This window comes from Macrotis lagotis, chromosome 1, assembly GCF_037893015.1.
Source record: "Macrotis lagotis isolate mMagLag1 chromosome 1, bilby.v1.9.chrom.fasta, whole genome shotgun sequence".
Lineage (NCBI taxonomy): Eukaryota > Metazoa > Chordata > Mammalia > Peramelemorphia > Peramelidae > Macrotis > Macrotis lagotis.
The window spans coordinates 87,995,448-88,017,253 of NC_133658.1; the positions used below are offsets into that span (position 1 = coordinate 87,995,448).

At 33.8% G+C, this 21,806-nt stretch overlaps 1 protein-coding gene across 3 annotated transcripts in view; it reads right to left on the reverse strand.

Annotated features, from left to right (window-relative positions):
• Positions 1 to 21,806, reverse strand: part of MAP4K3 (mitogen-activated protein kinase kinase kinase kinase 3) — a 212,985-nt gene that overhangs the window by 71,937 nt on the left and 119,242 nt on the right. For 2 of the 3 annotated variants that reach the window (XM_074204313.1, XM_074204329.1), the window contains 4 exons: positions 17,823 to 17,901; positions 8,615 to 8,673; positions 7,064 to 7,126; positions 2,652 to 2,710 (listed from right to left, as the gene is read on the reverse strand). In XM_074204313.1, the coding sequence (XP_074060414.1) occupies positions 2,652 to 2,710; positions 7,064 to 7,126; positions 8,615 to 8,673; positions 17,823 to 17,901 (260 nt within the window). The remainder of the gene's footprint in view (positions 1 to 2,651; positions 2,711 to 7,063; positions 7,127 to 8,614; positions 8,674 to 17,822; positions 17,902 to 21,806) is intronic. The other variant, XM_074204320.1, reaches the window with a different exon arrangement.

Consider the following 21,806-nt stretch of genomic DNA (forward strand, 5'->3'; position numbering starts at 1 on the left):
CTGCTATCTTTGAGAAAAACAGAATCAACAATAATTATAGTTCTCATTAGGTATTTCCTGTCTGGTCAAGAAAAGACAGAAACCCACAAGTGGAAATCTGTCTGCCTGAGTACCTATGGAGAGAACAGTAAATAATTTTGAGCTTTAAAACACTGCCCAGTCACAAGAACAAAGCAGACACAAGTAGATACAAAAAAAGAGGAGTGCTACATCCATGCTCATGTCACATGTATGGAATATGCCTGTACACAAAACACAGCCAAAAGGCACAACTTTTGGCTAACCTACCTTGCCAGTGAATCGTTATATAGAGTACAATTCCTTAAGCAGTGATCCAATTAATCAAAAAATGAAGGTTGTGAAAATTATTAGCATTTTCACCTAGTCAAAATATATTACACTGTAAATAATTTTAATTATCACTCAGACAGTAGAAAAGTCACCTTTCTTAAAGGCAACAGCTTATTTGTTGATACTGCATTTTTCTATTCTGTAAGGATTTTTTTATACCCTGTAAATTACTAAAAGAGAACAAACAATTTTATTAATATATTTATCCTCAATTGATATTTATTTTTAGATCTGCTCAAAAGGCAACCTCAAGCCTAGACCAAATTATATGACACTAAGAAAATCTTGGGTTTTATATATGATGCCAAATATGACTTTTCTAACTTTTCCAACAAAATAAAAAACTTAAAATAGCAACTAAATCTAATTTACATACAGTGCATTTTTTGCATTTTTAATATATTTATTAATTTAAAAAATCTTTATAGAAAAATTTTGGATATTTAGTAAACACTACGTTGAAATTATAGTTAATTAAATTGTCAGCTAGATTAAAAGGATCAAAGTTTATGTTCCAGAATATGGATGTTTTTATAGGGAAAGATGACATGTTTGATATAATTAAGTGATAATTAATCAAGACAAGATTTTTACTATTTAGAGCCCAGTAAAGCTATCAGAATTCACTTTCAAAAAATAGTCTTGTTTTAAAACACAAAATGGGGGAAATAATGCATAATATTAAATTTAAATTTTTTTTAAAATTTTAAGTTATTCTGGTTTTAAAAGTAAACAGACTGCTTAAACATTTTAACAATTGAGATCTTAACTATTTAAATATGATCATGAAAGACGAAGAGTTGTACTTTACAACTAGGGAAATGTAACTTATGGCATACAACTTGAGCCAGGAATTTTAACAATTACTGAAGAATAATATCAAATGGGCAAAAAATAATCTAATTTGAAAACCATGATATAATTGAAAATATTAACTATTTCTTATTGAGAAGACTTTCAGATATTTCTTGTTGCTTTCCAGCAACTACATGTTAGAAAACAATGAATCCAAATAATAACTCATCTGTTTGTGCAAGAATCTAAGCAAAAAAAAAAATACATAGAGATTTAAGATTTGAAAAGCATTTTCTTAGCCTGGCTCTGTGGGGTAGACATTCCAAGTAATTCCTATTTTACTGAGGAGGAAACAGAAGTTCAGAGAGGTTCTTGCCTTGACATCACAAAACTAATAAGTTTTAGAGTTGGGAATAAAATTATTTCTTAGTCTATGGTTACTGCCCCCCCCCCCCATTATTAAATGCTGCAGAAAAATAACTGAAAATTATATTGGCTTCTGGAAATTAAAGGAGCAGTAGTAAAACAAATGATTATAAAATATTGTTCCAGTAGTTATAAAATCTCTTCAAGATAACACTTATGGAAGCCATTTTAAAAGGGAAAATGTACTAGGACAAAAATGGGAAAATGTACACATAAAAACAACACAAATTTGAATCATAAAAAATCTTTAAGGGCTAACAAATGAAATTTTTATTAGATTCTGGAAAAAAAAGATAAAACATACATAAGAGAAATCATTTTAAATACTTCTTTGAGGCGTAAATAAGCCATAATTATGTATTAAAATATGTAAATTATCTTTAAAAAGGGCACTAAGTGTTCATTAAGTAATGAAATCTATTAAAAGAATAAAGTTAATTAAGTTTAAAAAGATTTTCAAAAACCATATTATTGAAAATCTTAAGTATTTATACAGACTTTTGGGCCCTCAGTTTCTAGAGTTTAAGATTTTTTCAATAGTACAAAAGGGGTATAGAGTAATACTTGATATTCATCTCTTTTATGGTTTGAAATTTGCTATTATGTAGAATCTGTCCAAGGTGATTACTATTACAATTTTTTTTCACACTTTTCACTCTGGCCTGTATTTAAATTACAATAACCAAATAAAATTCAATTCTTTAAGTTAACTCAAGTTGTATGCTTTAGCTCACTCATGGAAAAATAAATAATATAGTCTGGAGATTAAATAGAAATAAGAATGGTCACATTTTTATATTTAGTTTGAAATGGAATTTTGCAATTCATTTTATAATAGTGAGTGAGGGGCTGACAATTTTGTGAAGCATCATTTTCTAAAAAAATTGAATCGATCCTACCGATATATAAAAAAATGTCATTTTTATTATTAGTAGTATTAGCACAATATAAATCTTAACACTTAAAATATTCTTCTACAGAATACAATTATAATTTTAGTATTATTATAATAGTATAATATATAAAGTAAATATAATTTAAATAATTTTCAGTTTTGAATTAATAAAAGCTTTACTTACTTATTTCCACCTAAAAAATAACTGCTCTGGTGTCCTTGTCCATATTCTAATTGAAGATCCTAATTTTACAAAGTAAAATACTTGGTGAGATAAAAAAGCAACAGTAAAACCATTACTCAATTATATAATTGTACATTATTTCAAAAGAATGAGATTACAGATAAAATAAATCCATTTCGTCTATGCTTTTAAAGTTGGAATGTCTAATCACATGTAATAAAAGAACTAAAAATTTATAATTGTTACAAATACTTTAAACTTATTTCTATCTGTAGTGTTTAGACTACATAAACAACTGCAATTTAAATATAATTCCATGTTTAAGTCTAATTATGAAAACAACTAAAAATGAAATTGTTTTTAAAATTTCATTAAGACCAAATTACAATTAACTAGGGATTATGACCAAACACAACAATGATGGATATCTTTGGTTTGGAAATTAAAAAAGACCCAAAGATGTACTTTTCTATCACTTTCTACTTTATTTTACCTTGAGGGAGGGAAAAGAAATAAGCTGCTCCTATGAAACAATTCTAGAAGCTTATAGAAGATCCAAGTCTATAAAAGGCTTAGTTTTTCAGTGATTTACAGGAGTAAACTAACTTCTTCATCGGTAATTGCAACTTAAGTTTTTCAATAATTCTTACACCTTTCCATAATTTTAAATTAGAAGTATACTGACATCTACTATTGATCTAAATATATAGCACAGATATCCTATTAGTGCTCAAAAAATTTATCCTGAAATTAATGATACGGAAAATATCAGTAAAAACCACCTCGTCTACACCTTTGTGGTTTTAGTTATCAGAGCTGTGGAAGATTGAAAATCAAATAATTTAAAACCAAGCCTTTGATTAGGAACCAATATATGATATCTTATGACCACAGAATACGTGTCAAAAGATGTTTTCTCCCACAGAAGAGTATACAACAAAGAGCTGAATATTTAACTTTTTAATTTTCCTTTGGATAATTTGCATTTATAGTTTTAAAAGAATTTATCATTCTTTTACAGGGCATTAACTGCTGTTTATATTAGTTTCCTTATTCTATAAATTTTGCTATTTTGGACTAGCAGGATACATAAATACAATTCTTTATCACAAAAACTCTAAGTCCAGGGATTTATATAGCTAGACTAATTTATTATTTCATTTCACAGAAGTGAAAAATCTCTATTAAAAATCATTTTGAAATGTCAAAAAGTTTTTAGTGAAATTAAAAACAAAGATACTTCTTTAGAGAAATCTTAAATCTGTTATTTTTTGGGGAGTGGGGGTAGAGATCTACTGTGCATAACAATATAATTTATTACTGGAGAGAAAATATAAGAAAATTAAACATTTCATAGTTATAAAGTTCACATCAAATTCTAATGAAAAACAAAGCCCATTTTAGTTACTATAATGATATTTCTTAAAAGGATAAAATCAAAATGTTATCCCAGTGCTTATAAACAATAAAAAAATTTTAATTGCATATGATATTCAGAATTCCTCATGTTAACATTTCCTTAGCCCTCTACCTTTTGGTACTAAGTATTTACCAGTTATTGTAATTTTCTTTAAAAAAAATTTTTATATTAGTATTATAAGAAGTCGTAATGCCTATGGATACAATTCTAATCCCAGATAATGTTTTCCTAACTTAAGAGATAATGAATACCTAACCTACAAGGGTTATTTGAATGATAATAACTGCAAAATTCCCTAAGTACTAGCTCAACTAGACACCATAACCCCAAGACTGTAGTCATTTCATATATGACAGAGATGAGCAAAAACTATATAGAATTATATAGAATCAAACAATAATTTCAGTTGCATAAGTACCAAAGCAAGCCAATTTTTACTAAAAACTGTGGTAGGATCACCTGATTACATTCATAACAAAAATTTTATAGCAGTGAAAAACAGTTACCAAATAAGATTAGTAATTCTCTAGGAAAGGAGGAAAAAAGCAGACTTGAAATCACTTAAGTAAGATTTTATAATTAATTCAGCAAAATTTGGAATGATTGGAAAAAAAGCATATGCCAGAAAACATATTTTTATGGGTGGTTCCAAAGGCTTAGATACAAAGAAATCTACAAAATGTGTCAACATCAAAAGCAGGCTAAACAGGGAAGGTTCATATATTAGACAGCATTTCACAGGCCTAGTAAAGAAGAAATAAACATGACACAGACATGTGAAACTAGAGTGTTAATACTATGTTCAGCATAATCTTAATTTTTTTATATATATTTTTAGATAAAGAATTTGAAGCTGCTTACTAGATTACTAGAATATTTATTTGGAGTTAAATTAAAAAAACCAACTTTTAGAGTTACCTTGAAATTCAAGATAACAATCTATTTAAATGATATTTCAAGGATGAGTAATCTCAATGGTAAAGGTATTTCCTCTATAATATCCAGCACCAGCCCTATGCCTTAGTTGACAAGGTTTTTGATTCTGGGGTTGAAAAAAAAACTGGCCACATGGTGGAGAGCCTTCTAGTAATGTGGACCAGTACAGATGGAAAAAATACCTAGTAGTTTTAATCCAATAACTTGCTAATGAATGACTAGTTTTGGCTGCATAAAAAATAAAAAAAATAAAAAAATAAAAATGGGACTAGGAAGATGTTATTGGGCTTAGAATTTACCTAACCCTAAGAAGAAAAGTTCAAGATAACTCATTTAAAGGGGCAGGTCATAACTTAAATGACTCATTTTATAAGATAACTTAAATGTGCAGAAAGAAATTTAAAGTTAGTAAGGGAAAAATGACCTAAAAACATGAAACAAATATTTTAAGAAATATACTCCAAATAATAAAGGAAAACAAGTAGAAAGACTAAAACAAGTTTTACTATAGTATTTGTGAAATGTAGAATTTGAATAAGAATGTTCTCAAGGACAGTCAAAGATAAATATTAAATCTGATAGAGAAATGAGTCCTAAGATTTGTTGCAGAAGGCAAATTAAAATATTAGAAAATTTTGTGAAGCAAAAGATGAACTGTAGTTCATTGGACTATTAAGAGTATGATGAAGATTTTCTATTTTCACTTTTAAAAATGTAATTTATCAGGCTAAATGTTTCATAAGATATAGAATTTCAAAACATTTTATGTTCTTCCTTAATAGGCATAAAAGATTGATTACCTTATATTAATTTTATAACAACTTAGTCTAAACAATACCATACTTAAATCTGACATTCTTCAATGATTTAAGAAAATTAACTTTCACATACCATGTCTTTTATGTGGAAGGCACTTGGAGCTGATTAATTATATACTATTAAGTACTAGGTAAGGATGTCATGCAACATATCTTTTCAATTTAAAGATGAATAAAAGGACTGTTCAGATATGTAAGCCCCATTTAAATTTTTCAGAATAATGTGAAGTATAAGTACTATTTTTTTTAGGTTTTTTTTTGCAAGGCAAATGGGGTTAAGTGACTTGCCCAAGGCCACACAGCTAGGTAATTATTAAGTGTCTGAGACCGGATTTAAACTCAGGTACTCCTGACTCCAGGGCCGGTACTCTATCCACTGTGCCAGCTAGCTGCCCCATAAAAAACATGACAGAATTTTGAAAAATTCAAAGTTTGCTAGAATTTGGTTTTGTTTTGTTTTTCCTTAGCAGTTCCTTTAGAACTTTATTTCCTTTTTTGAGAATGAGTTATTTAAAATCTCTATCAGGTTTTCTGACAATTGGTATATTTTATATTTTTGAAGGTAATCCTCTTTCTGTTTTGTTAGCATACATAATAGAGCACCAAATAATAGGAGCCTGAAATAAGACAAAATTTTATCAGGTGTGTTACAACAGAGGGAGAAGTCTTTAAATTTAATTTTGTATCTCTTACTATATTCAGACCGATTCAAGTTTTATTAGTCTTCTTTAATGTTCAGATGCTCTTATTACCAATGGTTTCAATAATGACAAGTGCAGAAATAAACAAAGTGTTGACCTAAGAAAACTGAGCAAGGCTCCATAATTCTTTTTTTAAAAATTATTTAAATAATATTAAATAATATAATGTTTAAATAAAAAAATTTTTAAACCACATTGTTCTTTTAACTATATGAAAAACACTGCATTAAAACAGTAGAGATACATACAAAAGGAAAATATATGTCTGTTGCCAAAAAGACTTTTGTGTTTTTGTATAACAATAAATATTAGGATAAATACTGAGTCTTCACAAAAAACAATAATAATTTGTCCAGAGAAATAATTCTGGTTCAGCAAACATTACTAGTCCTTAAGATGTGGTCGTTTGCTAATGCTAAATAAAGTAAACTACTAAAAATAATCAACATGATACAATTGGACAAACTGTAAGTGCTTTGTAAAGAAAATATAAGACAAAACCAATGCTGACAAAGAAAATCAGAAGATGAGAAATACCAGGTTAGATCTTGCAGTGTAGTATATTTCTTCTGAACTGTCCAAAAAATCGTCACTGTCGGGCTGTTTAGCAGACAGAGACCAAGAAACCCAGGTTATTTACACTTAGAACAAAAGCCACAAATACACAAAGGGAAATTATCACAAGTGGGATAAGTCCTGCCAACATAATTTTGTTAAGGCAAATGCAAAGTTATATTATATTAAAGCACTTCAGGCTTATACAATAAACTTTGCATGATAATATTAAATTTTAGTTTTGGGTTTGAATAGACATAATGACAACTTAAAGGGGTAGGGAGAAGCAAAATGAACAAAAGCTGCCTTAACAAAACATAATTAGCATTTGTCAATTTCATTTCAATTTTCTCAATATTTCCCACCTCTACTTATTCTTCCAAGCTATCATAAATAAATTTTCCTTTAATATTCCCTTTTCTATGATTTATGTACTAAATAGGACAATTTCCACAAGAAAACTGAAGATTCCCTCTATTGGTTTAAAAAGACTGATCAAGTAGGTTTAAATATTAAAAAATTTGCCTCTTCAGTATTTATTATACCTTGGTACTCATATTTCTGTCACTACATTATAACAAGAAAAAAAATAACTATATTTAAGATAGGTTTCTAAGTTGATATACATAGTTTTCCTGGAGGTAGTGACATTTGTCAAGGAACTGTTAATTTTAAAAAGTAAAAAAATTTCAATTCCCTCCTTAATATAACACAAATGGTCTGAAATGTTGTATGTAATTTCCCTTTTAAGAATGTGTCTAACATTACTAAATATGTCAAGAAAATCTGAACAAAGGGCAGATTATTAATTTTTTTTCTTCTGTGCATGGGAACTATTGTTTTTTAAATTTTTAAAAAGATTTTATTAAATTTGAGTTTTACAATTTTCCCTCTAATCTTACTTCCCTCCCCCCAAGGGAACTATTTTTGAAGAAACCTTAACACTTAGCAACTGACTAGCAATTAACAGTTGCAGCTTAAAATCTGACTAGAGCCACTAGGTTAAGTGACTAGCCCATGATCATTAAATTTGGTTTCCTTATGAACCAAGTTAAAATTTAGTACAATGATTAATTTTGTACTAAATCAAAGCTTTGATAAAGCCATTGTGGTTAAAGATAAATCAATTAGTTTGAAAATGTGTTCATTACTGGGAAAACATTCTAATTTAAACCCTTGGGAAGTTAGAAAATATACCTTAATGTACACAAGAAAATCCAGTCACAAAAATTGAAACAAAAAGGAAAAAATAAAGTCATCAACTTAAAAAATAGTTTAAACAAAGAATATTAAAATTACCATTAAAGTTATTCTACTAGTTTATTAGTGATGTATGAATCCAGATGACCTATGATAACTGATAATCTTATTAACAGATATGACAATTTTTGAAACTGCTTACCTTACACTTTCCAAACTCTATAATAAATAATAGCAACACTTTTTTTTTAGTAAGCAGCACTGATGTGTCACAAAAGATTAAACAAAATACATACTTCATCAAAGTTAATAACTACAGCTTATATTATTTACCAGTTCATGATGTGGCTCTGTCTCCTTCCTCAAGGGTGGATCAAATTTTACTTGACCAACTAATCAAAAAGAAAAAAGTTTGTTAAAAATCTTAAGAGTAATTGGATTGAAATGGTAGTAATGAAAGATACTATATTTCTAACATTGAACTATTGACTTAACAGTTTAAAAAATTAACTAAAAAGTTTTTTTTTTTAATAAAAGAGGAGAGGAAAAAAGAAGAGGAGATCTAAATTTAACTGGCATTTTTACAGATCTTAAAAATTTCCTTTCCAGCACAAATCATTTTTTAAAATAATGAAAAGAATATTTAAAGCCATTATCTCATTTGCTGCTCAGCAAAGTTCTTCCTTACTATTAGCAATCCGGTGAACATAATCACCAGGATGTGTTAATTCTAGCCTCAATTAGGGCAAAGCACAAGTGAGCAAGTTCAACCATTCAATTCAATTCAACCAACATTTAAGTGCCTAAAAAGTACTGAGGATGCAAAAATAAGCACAAAATAATTATGGCCCTTAAGGAGTTTACATCCCCATATGAGAAACAGCACATGTATCAAGTATATTTTGGAGTAATTCTTAATTATGTACAGCAAAGAAAACCAGCTCTGGAGTCTGAGGACATTGGTTCAAATCCCACTTTTGATTCTGAGTGACCTTAGGCACCTCATTTCATCTGCCTTGTCCTCAGTTTCCTCATCTGTAAAATGAGATTAACCCAGACAGACTTTCAAGTTCCTTCTAACTAACTCTTCATTTATGATGCAGAGGGGATGTTTCAGATTGGGGATCAAGAATAGCTTCACAGAGTAGCAGCATCCTACTTGCATTTCAAAGGGATCTATCAATTCTAAAATGTCCAGGAGGAGTGTCACATTCTTGAGCTGGGCCTCCTTGACTCCTCTGCAGGTCTAGCATATCTCACATCTCCTTCTGCCTTTTAGACTTATTGAATTGTATGTCCTGTAAGACATCTTAAACTAAACATATCCAAAAGCAACTCATTCTCTTTATCCCAAACCCTTCCTATCTCTTTATCTTCCCTATTACTGTAGAGGGCAATACTTTCCTCTCATATAGTAGAAGAAATACTGGTCAGAGAAATATATACTATGATTAATCTGTTCTAAGCTGGCCTTACATTTTACATTATTCTCTACCCCATTGTCTAGGCTACTGAAACCAGACCATACTTATATCCCATTGTCTCTCTTACAGATACCACCATCCTTCATACAAGCCCAGGCCTGAAAGCCCTTCTCTACATGTCCTTAATGACCTTATCCTTAAGTTACATTCCCCCATCTATGCATTTCTAATTACATCTCATCTTCCTAAACTTTTAAAAGCTCACACTCTTCTCAGTTGAGTTATATATAGAGACTCCCTTTGGGAAGCCAGGCTACTCTTGGGGAGTGTGATCCCCCAAAATAAACTCTCACATCCCTTATGGCTTTCATGTGCTGTGGACCCACTAGGATCAGCTCAGTTGTAACTGCCATTTTCTTCTTTACCACTCATCTCCTGCTGGCTGCCACTACTGGAAGTAGCTTCCAACTGCCTTTATTCTCATTCTTTCTCTATCTCTCCCTCACTTCCTCCCTCCCTCTTAGCTTCTACTAACCACAAATATCCATTCTTTTATGAATTGGTTCATGTGTTCTCAACCCTGAAGCTAGATCATATCTTGACATTTTTCTAATTCATTACTCAGGTCTGACCCTACATCCAATCTCTTGATTTCACCTTTGTACCCTCTCTCAACCATGTCCCCTTCTCTCCTCTCATGCTTGAACTCCTGCTAGTGGGTCAGCCAGTCTCGAGTCTCTCTCCACTCTAATCCAGCCTCCATTCAGCCACCTGAATGAATTTCCTACAGTGCGGGTCCAAATCAGTCATTTCCCAACTCAATAAATTTTAGTGGTACACTTTCACCTCCAGAAACAAATGCAAAATCCTGTTTGACACCCAAAGTTTTTATAAAATAGCCCCCTCCGCCCTTTTATACCTTATTCCAACAAATACTCTTCTACATTTTTTTCCTCACTGTTTTGTCAGCAAGACACTCCATCTAGGAACCCAGATATTTTCTCTGGCTGTTTCCCATTTAGAATACCTTTCCTCCTCACCTCTGCCTATTGACTTCCTTAAAATCTTATTTTTAAAGTAACCTTCCTAAACCCCTCTTAATTCTAGTACCCCCCCCTCTATTTTAATTATTTCCTACCATAATAGAGCTTGTTTGTATATAACTGGGGGTTTTTTTTTGAGGGAGGGGGTAGATTTGTTTTTGTTTTTTTGTGGAATAATGGAGTTAAGTAAGAGTGCATTGCCCTTGGAGTCAGGAGGACTGGAATCCAGATCTAGCTTCATATACTTGACACAAACTAGCTGTGTGACCTTGGGCAAGTCATTTAACCCTGACTGCCTCACATCCAGGGCCATCTCCAGTTGTCCTGATCCATAACTAGCTACTGGACCCAGATGGTTCTGGAGGAGAAAATGAGGCTAGTGACTTAGTATAGCCTCCCTCCCCCCTCAAATCCAATTCATATATTTGTCTTGGTCTCACCTCCCTGATGTCATGGTCTTTTTCAAGAAAGAATGCCTCCTCCATTAAACTGTGAGCTCCTTAAACACAGGGATTGCCTTTTTGCCTCTTTTTTTCGATTCCCAGGCCATAGCATAAGTGCCTGGGCACATTGTAGATGCTTAATAAATGTCTATCAACTGATTAACTATAGAGTCATGCCCCATCTTTCTCCTCCATGGTAAATTTCTGCCACTCTCTATTCTACTCTATAACTAGATATCTGTGGCACAGTAGAACCTATTTCAGAATTAGGAAGACTTGGGTTTGAATCCCATCAATGATACACACTGGCTATGTGATCCTGGACACATATTTAAGACTTAATGTTGCAGAATAGTTGCTTATATACATTAATACAGATCTTGAAAAAGATCTGCAGTCAAAGTTAGGGAAAGATATTAAGGGTTATTCAAACTGAAGGGACTCTTCAAGAATACAAATTTACAGTTAAATGAATTTGTGATAAGAAACAACTCAGAAGAAAACGGGTCTTGTTGAGAAATAGTTTATATTTGGCCAGCCTGGGATTCTCCTTTTAATCTGATACCAGAGCCAAAATATCTGATGATGTTCAGCTTTTCTTTCTTTCATTTTTTTCAGTGAGGGGGCGGTTACAAGGACAGGAAAGACCAATAATTTCACTTGCTTACTTTCCAATATTGGCCACAGCAATACTATAGAAGGTGTAGAACCTTCATTTAAATGATGTAAAAATATTGAGGGCAAGTCAGATGTAAGAGAGAATTAGGCTATGAGATTAGGGAGATAGAAAGTTTAAATGAAGAAAAACAGCCTCTGCAATTAAGAAATTCAGAAGAGGGATTAAAACAAAAATATAGATACAGTGATGATACATTATATGAAATCAATATTCAGGAGTAATGAAACAAATAGCTATGGTGGGGTAGAAGGATGTTAGAAAATTGTTAGAGGCAGAAGATACATTATAGGATGGGAGGATCTGAGAAGTCTCAATTAAAGAAGTGGTATGTGAGATTTGAATTAGGCTTTGAATGATGCATAAAAAGGCAACAAGAAGTGGGATAGAGGCCTTCTTGGAAAGGGGAGATCAAAGGCAAGTACAAGAAAAATTTACATGTTATCTCGTAGTGGGGAGGTGGGGGGGTATAACCAATTTGGCAAATGACTGGATTCCAAGCTGAGGTGAAAGAATACAGACCGTATCATGCTTTAAGTTCTACTTTGTGGGTTTTTTTTTTTTTACTCTCAGTTTTCTCAACACAGAAAAAAGTGTTTAACATATAAAGGCTTTAATAAATTCTTGCTTATTAACTAAACATAGATGACTGAAGGTCACTGTTGCTCCTCACAGAAACAGGCACATCTGAAGGATGGTCAGGCTTAGGGCAAAAGACAACAAGGAGTTTGCTTTTAGATATGTCTGTATAGAGATAAGACAGACTGAGATACCTAATTCAAGTGGTCTAAGAGGCAGGTTTTTTTTAAAGTTTTTGCAAGGCAAAATGGGGTTAAGTGTCTTGCCCAAGGCCACACAGCTAGGTAATTATTAAGTGTCTGAGGCTGGATTTGAACTCAGGTACTCCTGACTCCAGGGCTGGTGCTCTATCCACTGTGCCACCTAGCCTCCCCTTAAGAGGCAGTTTTTAATAGGGGGAAATAGTAACTTAATATAGAGAAATAACTATTTAAACAGATCTGGAAGTCATCTGCAAAGATAAACTGATCTATGGGAATTAATGAGATTTGAAAAGTATTGGTATCAAGAAAGAGTCAAGGACATGCCTTATAGGATACCATGTTAAAGAGTAGGACCTAGATTATGACCCAGAAAAGTATATTGAGAAAGAATGGGGGCCGCTAGGTGGCGCAGTGGTTAGAGCACCAGCCCTGGAGTCAGGAGTACCTGAGCTCAAATTCAGCCTCAGACACTTAATAATTACCTAGCTGTGTGGCCTTGGGCAAGACACTTAACTCCATTGCCTTGCCAAAAAAAAAAAAAAAAAAAAAAGGTCAAATAGGAGATTTAGGAGAAAGAAGTGTCCAGTAAAAAGTGATCAACAGGGTCAAATACCATAAAAAAGTTAAGGTCAAGAATTAAGAGGTCCTTAGATTTAATAATTAAATGATTTATTGATAAGTATTAAAGATTAATTTTCAGATGAGTAGTAAAGTTGAAAGACTACAAGACATTGAGAAATGAGAAAAGCCTAAACAAAGAGTGAAAACTTTTTTCCTAGAAGCTTGACTTTAAGATTTAGGATGATAGCTTGAATCAAGTGAAGATTTTTAAAGAACAGAGAAGATCTATGTTTGTCTGAAGGAAGTGGAGGAAAAGTCTGTAGAAAACAAAAAGATTAATGATAAGGAATACCTGAAGAGGCAAACTACCCATGGAAGAGAGAAAGGGAGGCAATGCACATAAGAAGAGAGGATGGTCTAGATGAGCAGGGCCTTTTATTCTTCTAAGACTGGACAAAAAAAGAAGAGAAAGGAAAGATGTTGAGCAGTTTTTTTTCAGAATGATTAGAATGATTTTTATTAAGATATATCTCTCGTGGTGAGAGAGAGAGGGGTGGGGGAAAACCCCAAAATAAAAGGTCTTTTATGCATTTTGAAAGGCTTTTGTTCCTGCCCCCTCATGCCAACCACAGGTTGGGCTCACAATCTAAATGATTCATTGGCTCCCATACATTTGGTCTACTCTGCTCATTATAGAGTAGTTTTAAGATACAGGATAGGGGAGAAGAAGTCCAAGATGGCTTGCATTTATTTTCTTGGTCATATCAGATTAATATAAAATTGTAGTAGATGGGGTTATTGTAGTTTGATTTCCCTTACTTGTGTTCAATATCAAACATGGAAGAGTAGGGAAGGTGGAAGAATGAAGAGAGCAACACAGATAGGAAAAGATGTAACTGTCAGTAGGACAAGGGAACAATAGGCTGAACTTGTTGAAGGATGTTAAGATTGTCAAAGGAGGAAAAGACAGGAGTAGGAGTAATGGAACTCGGATGAGATGAAAAGATAAAATCGGGCTGAGGACAAATAACATGGTTAGGAATAAGGCATGAGGAAAGATAGGTGATTAGTAGATCATAGTCAGACACTGAAATATCAATTCAAACATCATGGAGTGCTTGTGGGTAATGGTAAAACCACAGGTCTGAAGCTATCTATGTGATGATAGAGTAGGATATGATAATTTTGGAGGTTAATAAATGAACTAAGAATCCAGGCCGCTCAAGAGAGGTCTTCAACAGATATATTTGTTTGATTTTGCTTTTTTTAGGTTTTTGCAAGGTAATGGGGTTAAGTGGCTTACCCAAGGCCACACAGCTAGGTAATTATTAAGTGTCTGAGACCAGATTTGAACTCAGGTACTCCTGACTCCAGGGCCAGTGCTCTACCCACTGCGCCACCTAGCTGCCCCCACAGCTAGGTAATTATTAAGTGTCTGAGGCTGGATTTGAACTCAGGTCCTCCTGACTCCAGGGCCGGTGCTCTATTTACTGCGCTACCTAGCTGCCCCTTCAACATATATGTTGATGAGACTAAGCAAAAAATGTAACAATTGGAGCAAATAAGAAGACCACGAGTTAGTTACTAAATTCCTTGAGAAAGACAAAGAAAGGATGGTGAATAATGATGGCTAGGGTGAAATGTCTTGAAATGGCAGTGAGGAAAAGCAAGGAATATTCCTACTCCTCAATCCAAAGTAAAAAGGTCATAAAGAAAGGTTCATATATTTGAGAGGACAGGCAGAAATGCTGTATTTCCTGAGGAGAGTCAGTCTTCAATGGGTGAGAGAGGGTGGAAATGCTGTCAGAAGGAAGAGATCTAAGAAGAAGTGAAATATGGGATCATTAAAAGCAGTGTTAAAATTTTCAAAGGTCACTAAGTCCATTCTCTGCCTCTGGACCTTTCTAGTTCCAATTTATTGTATCCAGAAGTTTATCTATGGACTTTTGGCTCAGTTCTATAAACTAGACTGGCCAAGAGGTAATTTTCATTTGTTTGGATTTTCCTAGGTGGTCAGTTAGGCTTGAGTGATGATGTTTTCCATTTAGGCAGCTCTGGACTGTTTCAAGGTTTGAAGCAAGCAGCACAATGTTGTCAACAAACATGAGCATCTGTAGAATCTCATCATCAATGGCAGAGGTCCTTGACCTTTTTTGTTTCATGAATCCCTTTCGCAGATAGAAATCCTTTCTCAGAATGTTTATAAATGCATAAAATAAAGACACTGAAAATCTGGGCACAGATAGTTTTATGCAAAATTGTACTTATTAAGGTAAGGATGGATAGGTTAAATTCCTTTATACAATTTGAATAAAAGGGCAAGATACTTTTTCTCAGCTCTGTATTTAAGTCAACAAGTATGAGAGTATAATATGATTTTCAGGGTCTATTAAGTATTTCAAAGAATTTCTCTACCATTTTATCTTAAGCAATTAATGTTGTATAGGCTTCAATATTTCCATGATTGTCCTTTTGTAAATACTAATATCTGGAGAACAAAACCTATTCTGACATCTCCCTTTTTTGTCTCTCCAGGAGAATTTGCAAGTCATTCTTTTAGCATGGTAGAATGCACTGGAAGATCAGTTCTGCTGGAAGAGCCTTAAGAACTCCATAATGTGATGAATTAATAAACTGGAACATTAAAATTATTTGTTACATATGTAACATTAATTTAATACTCTTCAATAAAAAGCACAAAGTTTAAAGGAAAGAATGACCTCGAAAGAAATGTGTTTTCTACTAAGAGCATCTTTTAAAAGGATTGGACTCAAAATTTATGACAAATCAATCAGCAACCATTTACTGAACAACTTTCAATCATGTGGCAGGAGCTGTGCTAAGTCCATAGACATAGGCACTATGAATTATTAGACCCTAAAAAGCAGTGTGACTCTTATCTAGTCCCATAATCCCTCAGTATTCTAAACATTTTCAGACACCAAACTGCCTTCCTAGTTTGGCAGAGAGAGCTCCAGAGATCTAGAACTTGAAGGGATCTCAAATCATCTGATCTAAACCCCTCATTGTTCTGAGGGGGAAGCTGAGGTCCAGGGAGGTGAAATGACCAGTCCTACGGAAACACAGGTTAAGTGGCAGGGCCTGTATTGGTTTTCAGTTCCTGTGATATACAGTTCAATGTTATCTCTATGACAGGCAGTTTGGTTGAAGAGTGCTGGTTGAGAAACAAGAAAACTTGAATTTTAAATTAAATTTTCTCTCATTTATTCCACGATCTTCAGGAAATAATCTTTTCTTGTCTCAGTTTTCTAACAAATGAGGACAATAATAGCTATAAGGCTATTAGAATTAAATGGGATAATAAATGAAGAAGTGCTTTGAAAATTTGATAGGTCAGTCAGTCAGTAAACAGGTATCAGGCATCTATTATATATTGGGGTGCTATGCCAAATTTTGGGAACACAAAGAAAGGCAAACGACAATCCCCTGATCTCAACAAGATCTGACTAATAAGGGCAGGGGTGGGGGAGGAGCAGCAGGAACAAGCAATTTTTAAATACTTTACAAATATTGATCTCATTTGAGATAATGGCAGAGACAACAACTCTGAACAAACAAACAGGAAATAAGACCCAAAGGGAAAGCAGAAACCCACAGAGGGATCCAGAAAGGCTTCCTGTAGAAGGTGAGGAAGCCAGAGAAGCCAGGAAATAGAAATGAGGTGGGAGAGAATTTCCTGCAGCACGGAGGACAGCCTGAGAAAATGTACAAAGTAAAGAGAGAGGGGGCCTTGTGCAAGGGGCGGGGAGAAGGCAGTCAAGTGTCCCTGAATCCCAGGGGACAGAAAGGGAGTGGGGGGGGGAGAAAATCAGGGGATGGCAGGCTCTCCACACAACACAGAGGATTTTATATTCGATCCTGGAAATGAGAGGGAGTCACTACATTTCAATGAGGAGAGAGGCAAGAGCTGAACCACAGAGACTTGAAGTAGGAAGGTCAAGGGGGGTCAAGGAGGGTCAAAGGGTACCTAAATCAGGGAGATAGTGGTGTCCAAGGAGATCACAGAAATGTTACAGAGAGGAAGATGGTGGGCAGGAGGAAGGGAAGTCTCTATAAATAAAAGGTACAACTACAACAACTACTACTGCTGTGGCTGCTGCTGTTTTAATAGTTGTCACTGTCAAGGATGATTTCAAGTAGTTATATGGTCAGCTATTAGCAGTAGATGCTGCCACATACTCTAATAGCAAAGTCAAGACTCCCCAATCCTCTACCAAGAACAAAACAAAACATAACACCCAGGAGGATGTAACAAAGCAGTATATTCAAAATTTTTTATTTAAGTTGATTAGAATGTAAACACCTTGACTGTAATAACTATCAATGACTTTATCTTTGTATCTTGGATGTCTTAATTATAATTACCACTTAATATTTGTTGAAATACTGTTATTGAAACGAACTTAAATATCAGTATTTTGAAAAATGTTGAATGCTCAGAGGGATAAATTATATTAAAGTAGTATTTTTTTCCTTTCAAATTCATAGCAAATAAAATTAAGAGAAAAAATAAAGACAATACAAGTCTAACTCAATACTTGAAATTGTTTTTTTCTGTGGTTATAACATTGATTGTTTTACATATGCTTACAGTTTATCTCAGAGCGTGTCTTTTCTTCTCTCACATTTCTACTTGTTGAATGAATTCTGTGAGGCACAACAACCAGAGGCTAGGAAAGAGAAAAAAATTAACAAAAGCAGAGCTTTTGATAGTAAGAAATATAAGTTAGCCCATGCATTTTCCTGAATTTGGAATAAATTATTCACTCCAAGTGAAATTAAAAATAAAATAAAGCCCTTTTGTAAATGTTAAAAAGCCCACCAATTCATATAATTAGAAATCCAAAAATCATAATTCATAATACTTACATGATCTAAATCATATTTGCTCTGAAGATAATTTAAAGTTGTTGAAAATTACTAGAAATTTTAGAAATTAAATACTTTAGGAGCAGCTAGGTGGCAAAGTGGCTAGAGCACTGGCTAGAGCACTGGCCCTGGAGCCAGGAGGACCTGAGTTCAAGTCCAGCCTCAGACACTTAATAATTACCTAGCTATGACCCCACTACCTAGCAAAAACAAACAAAAAAACCCCACAAAAAACCCAGAAATTAAATACTTCCTATAAAAAATGATGAAAACTACTCATTTAGGGATCTGTTAGTTTTGAATTCAAGAAGATACTCATTTTGAAATTTTTTTTTCTGAGAATAGGCTATCAGGCTACAATGTAAGAATTGCAACAGCAACATTATATATAGACAGCACAGAATTTATAAAGAACTTTATCTACATTATTATCCACATTCATTTTTTCTTTAAGGTAGACTGATATGATCTATGTTATTAAAGTTTTGGAAACTAAGGTCCAATGAAACAAAGGTAACGAAATCATTAAGTACTGCAACTAGGATTTGAAACCCAGTCTTCTGATTCTGAAGCCAGCATCATAATTCCAAGAGAAAATTAAACAATTTTCTAAATGATGTATTACCATTCATTCTCTCTTCTCTATTATCCATGTTATAATTTCTACTAGATCAATTTTCAATGATCAAAATAACTCCCTGCTTAAGAACGTTCAAAGGTTCCTCATCCCCTAAGGAATTAAAGGGCAAACTCCTTGCCAAACTTGTTCCGAACTATCTTTTCCTCATAAACTCTGAATTCTACTAAAGTATACTGTTGACATTCACTGTTACTGAAGTCATTCCACTTTCTTACTTCTGCACATCTGCTTTCCCCTAGCCTAAATACACACCAACAACCACATCAAAATATCATCTCCTCCACAAAGCTACCTTCATCACCCCACCCTAGTTCAGATCTCTTATTGAATTTTCTTTGTAGTTATGCTATTTCAAACAAAAGTGAACCTGCATTTGTTAAGGGTACACTATGTACCTGGCACTATAGTGAGTGGTGATACAAATGCAAGGAAGAGATAAGCTCTGCCTTGAAGGTCTTTATATTATATAGATTGTATATAACATGCTCACATACAAAAATGAACAGAACTTTTTTTTTCTTTCTGGTGAGGCCAACAGGAGTTATCAGGACAGGCCTTTTGAAGGATGTGACACTGGAGCTATACTTTGAAGGGAGCTAGGTAGATAGAGGTGAACAGGAATTGGAAATGAACAGAGAGATCAGTTCAAGCAAAAGAGGTTTGGAACCTGTCATGTTCAAGGAACCTTACATAAAAGCTAGTTTAGCAAGAAAATAACTTGTGCTGAATATAATATGTGTGTGCATTTATCATCTTCTATAGTGAGATCTATAACATTCCTTCCAGCTCTAAATGTATGATCCTATGATTTCATGAAATTCACAAGGAACTGACAACTGCTCAAGTTCGGCATCTAACTCCTAATGGCTAGATAAGAAAAGGAAAACAGACAATTTATCAGAAAGGATATAGAATTTGCAACCTGTTATGAGGGAAAAAATTTCACCTCATAAATTGAAGAAATGATATTTTAAATAACTCAAATAGTACACTGCAATCACCAATCAAAAATGGCAATGGCAGTGGTCTCACCTGTTTTAAATCTCAATCTCTCTCTCTGTCTCTGTCTCTGTCTCTGTCTCTGTCTCTGTCTCTCTCTCTCTCTCTCTCTCCCCCTCTCTCTATCTAGTTTGGAAAATGGCATCCATCTCCCTAGACTGTTATAAGGATCAAAAGAGAAAATAATTGTAAAGTGCTTTCCACAGTATCTGGGACACAATAAATGCTATATAAATATTATATAAAATTATTAAAGGGATAATTCATAGAATTATATAAAATAAACAACAAATTAGAAAGTCAACCTGGCTGCTCCACAGAGCATGGGAAGGGTATTATGATATAATATGATAATGGTATGGCTTTTTTTTTTTATAGTTTTTGCAAGGCATTGGGGTTAAGTGGTTTGCCCAAGGCCACACAGCTAGGTAATTATTAAGTGTCTGAGGCCAGATTTGAACCCAGGTACTCCTGACTCCAGGGCCGGTGCTCTATCCACTGCGCCACCTAGCCGCCCCTATGGTATGATGTTGATAACATGATATGAATATTGGAAATCCAGTTTTCAGTTTAGGATTTGAAGGATTTTTTACAAGCTAAACAGAAGAGTTAATTTTTAATCCTACAAATAATAGTGAACCACTGGAATTTACCAAATAAGGGAGTGAAATGGTCAGCCTTACACTTGAAAAAAAATACTTTAGCAGGTATATGGAGTAAAGAATAGAGAGTGGAAAGATTTGAGACTAATTAATTAATTATTTGAATGGCTGAAGTAAGAAGTAAAAAAAAAGTTTGAACTTGGATAGTGGTTACAGACACAAAGAGAGGAAAGATGCAAGCGCTACAGTGGATCTCCCCTGAGGGATAAGGAAGAACAAAGTTATAGGAAGTAGAACTTCCTTCTCCTGCTGCACCCTTCCCTGCCTAATCTCTAGGTTTCAGAGGGAAAAGAAGTGAAATGGGTCTCTTATTTGGCATGGGGTTTCTATCTCTGGCCAGTGTTTCTGTCTCTTCCAAAAAGAGGAATAGTGCCTCTCACTCAATGATTTAACATTCACACTTGGTCATACTCTAGTCTAGGGCAGTTAGAATGCTGGACATGAAGTCAGGAGGCCCTGAATTCAAATCTGACCTCTGACACCTAAAGGTTGTGTGATCTTGTGCAGGTCACTTAACCCTCACACTACCTCATATCCAAGGCTCTCTCCAGTCCTTCTGATTCATATCTGACCACTGGACCCAGATGGCTCAAGAAGAGAAAGTGGGCTGGGGATATAGCAAAGCATCCCCTCATTCAAATTTAGTTCATGTGCATGTCATGGCACCACATCCCTCATGTCATGGTCTTATTCAAGAATGTAGGACAAATACCATCATCATTTTCATGTCTTTATATTATCATCCAACCATAAGAGATTATTCTCTCTCCATCATATCTCCACTATTACTTATCTTCAACTTCTCCTTGTTACTGGATCCCTCCAAGCTGCCTTCAAATATGCTCATGTCTACATCATCCTGAAAAAAAATCTTCATTTGATCATTCCCTCCCAGACAACTATCATCTTTCTGTTCTTTATGGCCAAAACTTACTGAAAAGGCATTCCAGAATAGGGTACCTTACACTTCCTTTCATCTCACTTTCATAAATCTCTACAATTTAGTATTTTACTTGACTTTACATGACCTTACTATTGACCAAAACTGTTCTCTCCAAAGTTACCAATGATCTCCTAATTGCCAAATGCAATGACTTTTTTTCTCAATTACCACTGTTTTTGACCACTTTGTACTACTTGACACTGATCTTTTTCTCATTGATACTCTTTTCTTTGGGTTTTCAGGATACCACTTTCTCTTAGTTCTCCTACCAAACCTGCTCCTTCTCAATTCATGTTTGATGAATTTTTGTACAGGTTGTGTCCATTATCATGGATGTCCCATAAGTCCCTTTTCTGGAACCTCTTCTGTTCTCTTTCTATACTATTTCAATTTGTAAGGTCATTAGCTTTTATAGATTTAATTATCATCTCTATGCTAATGATTCTCAACTCTACCTATTCT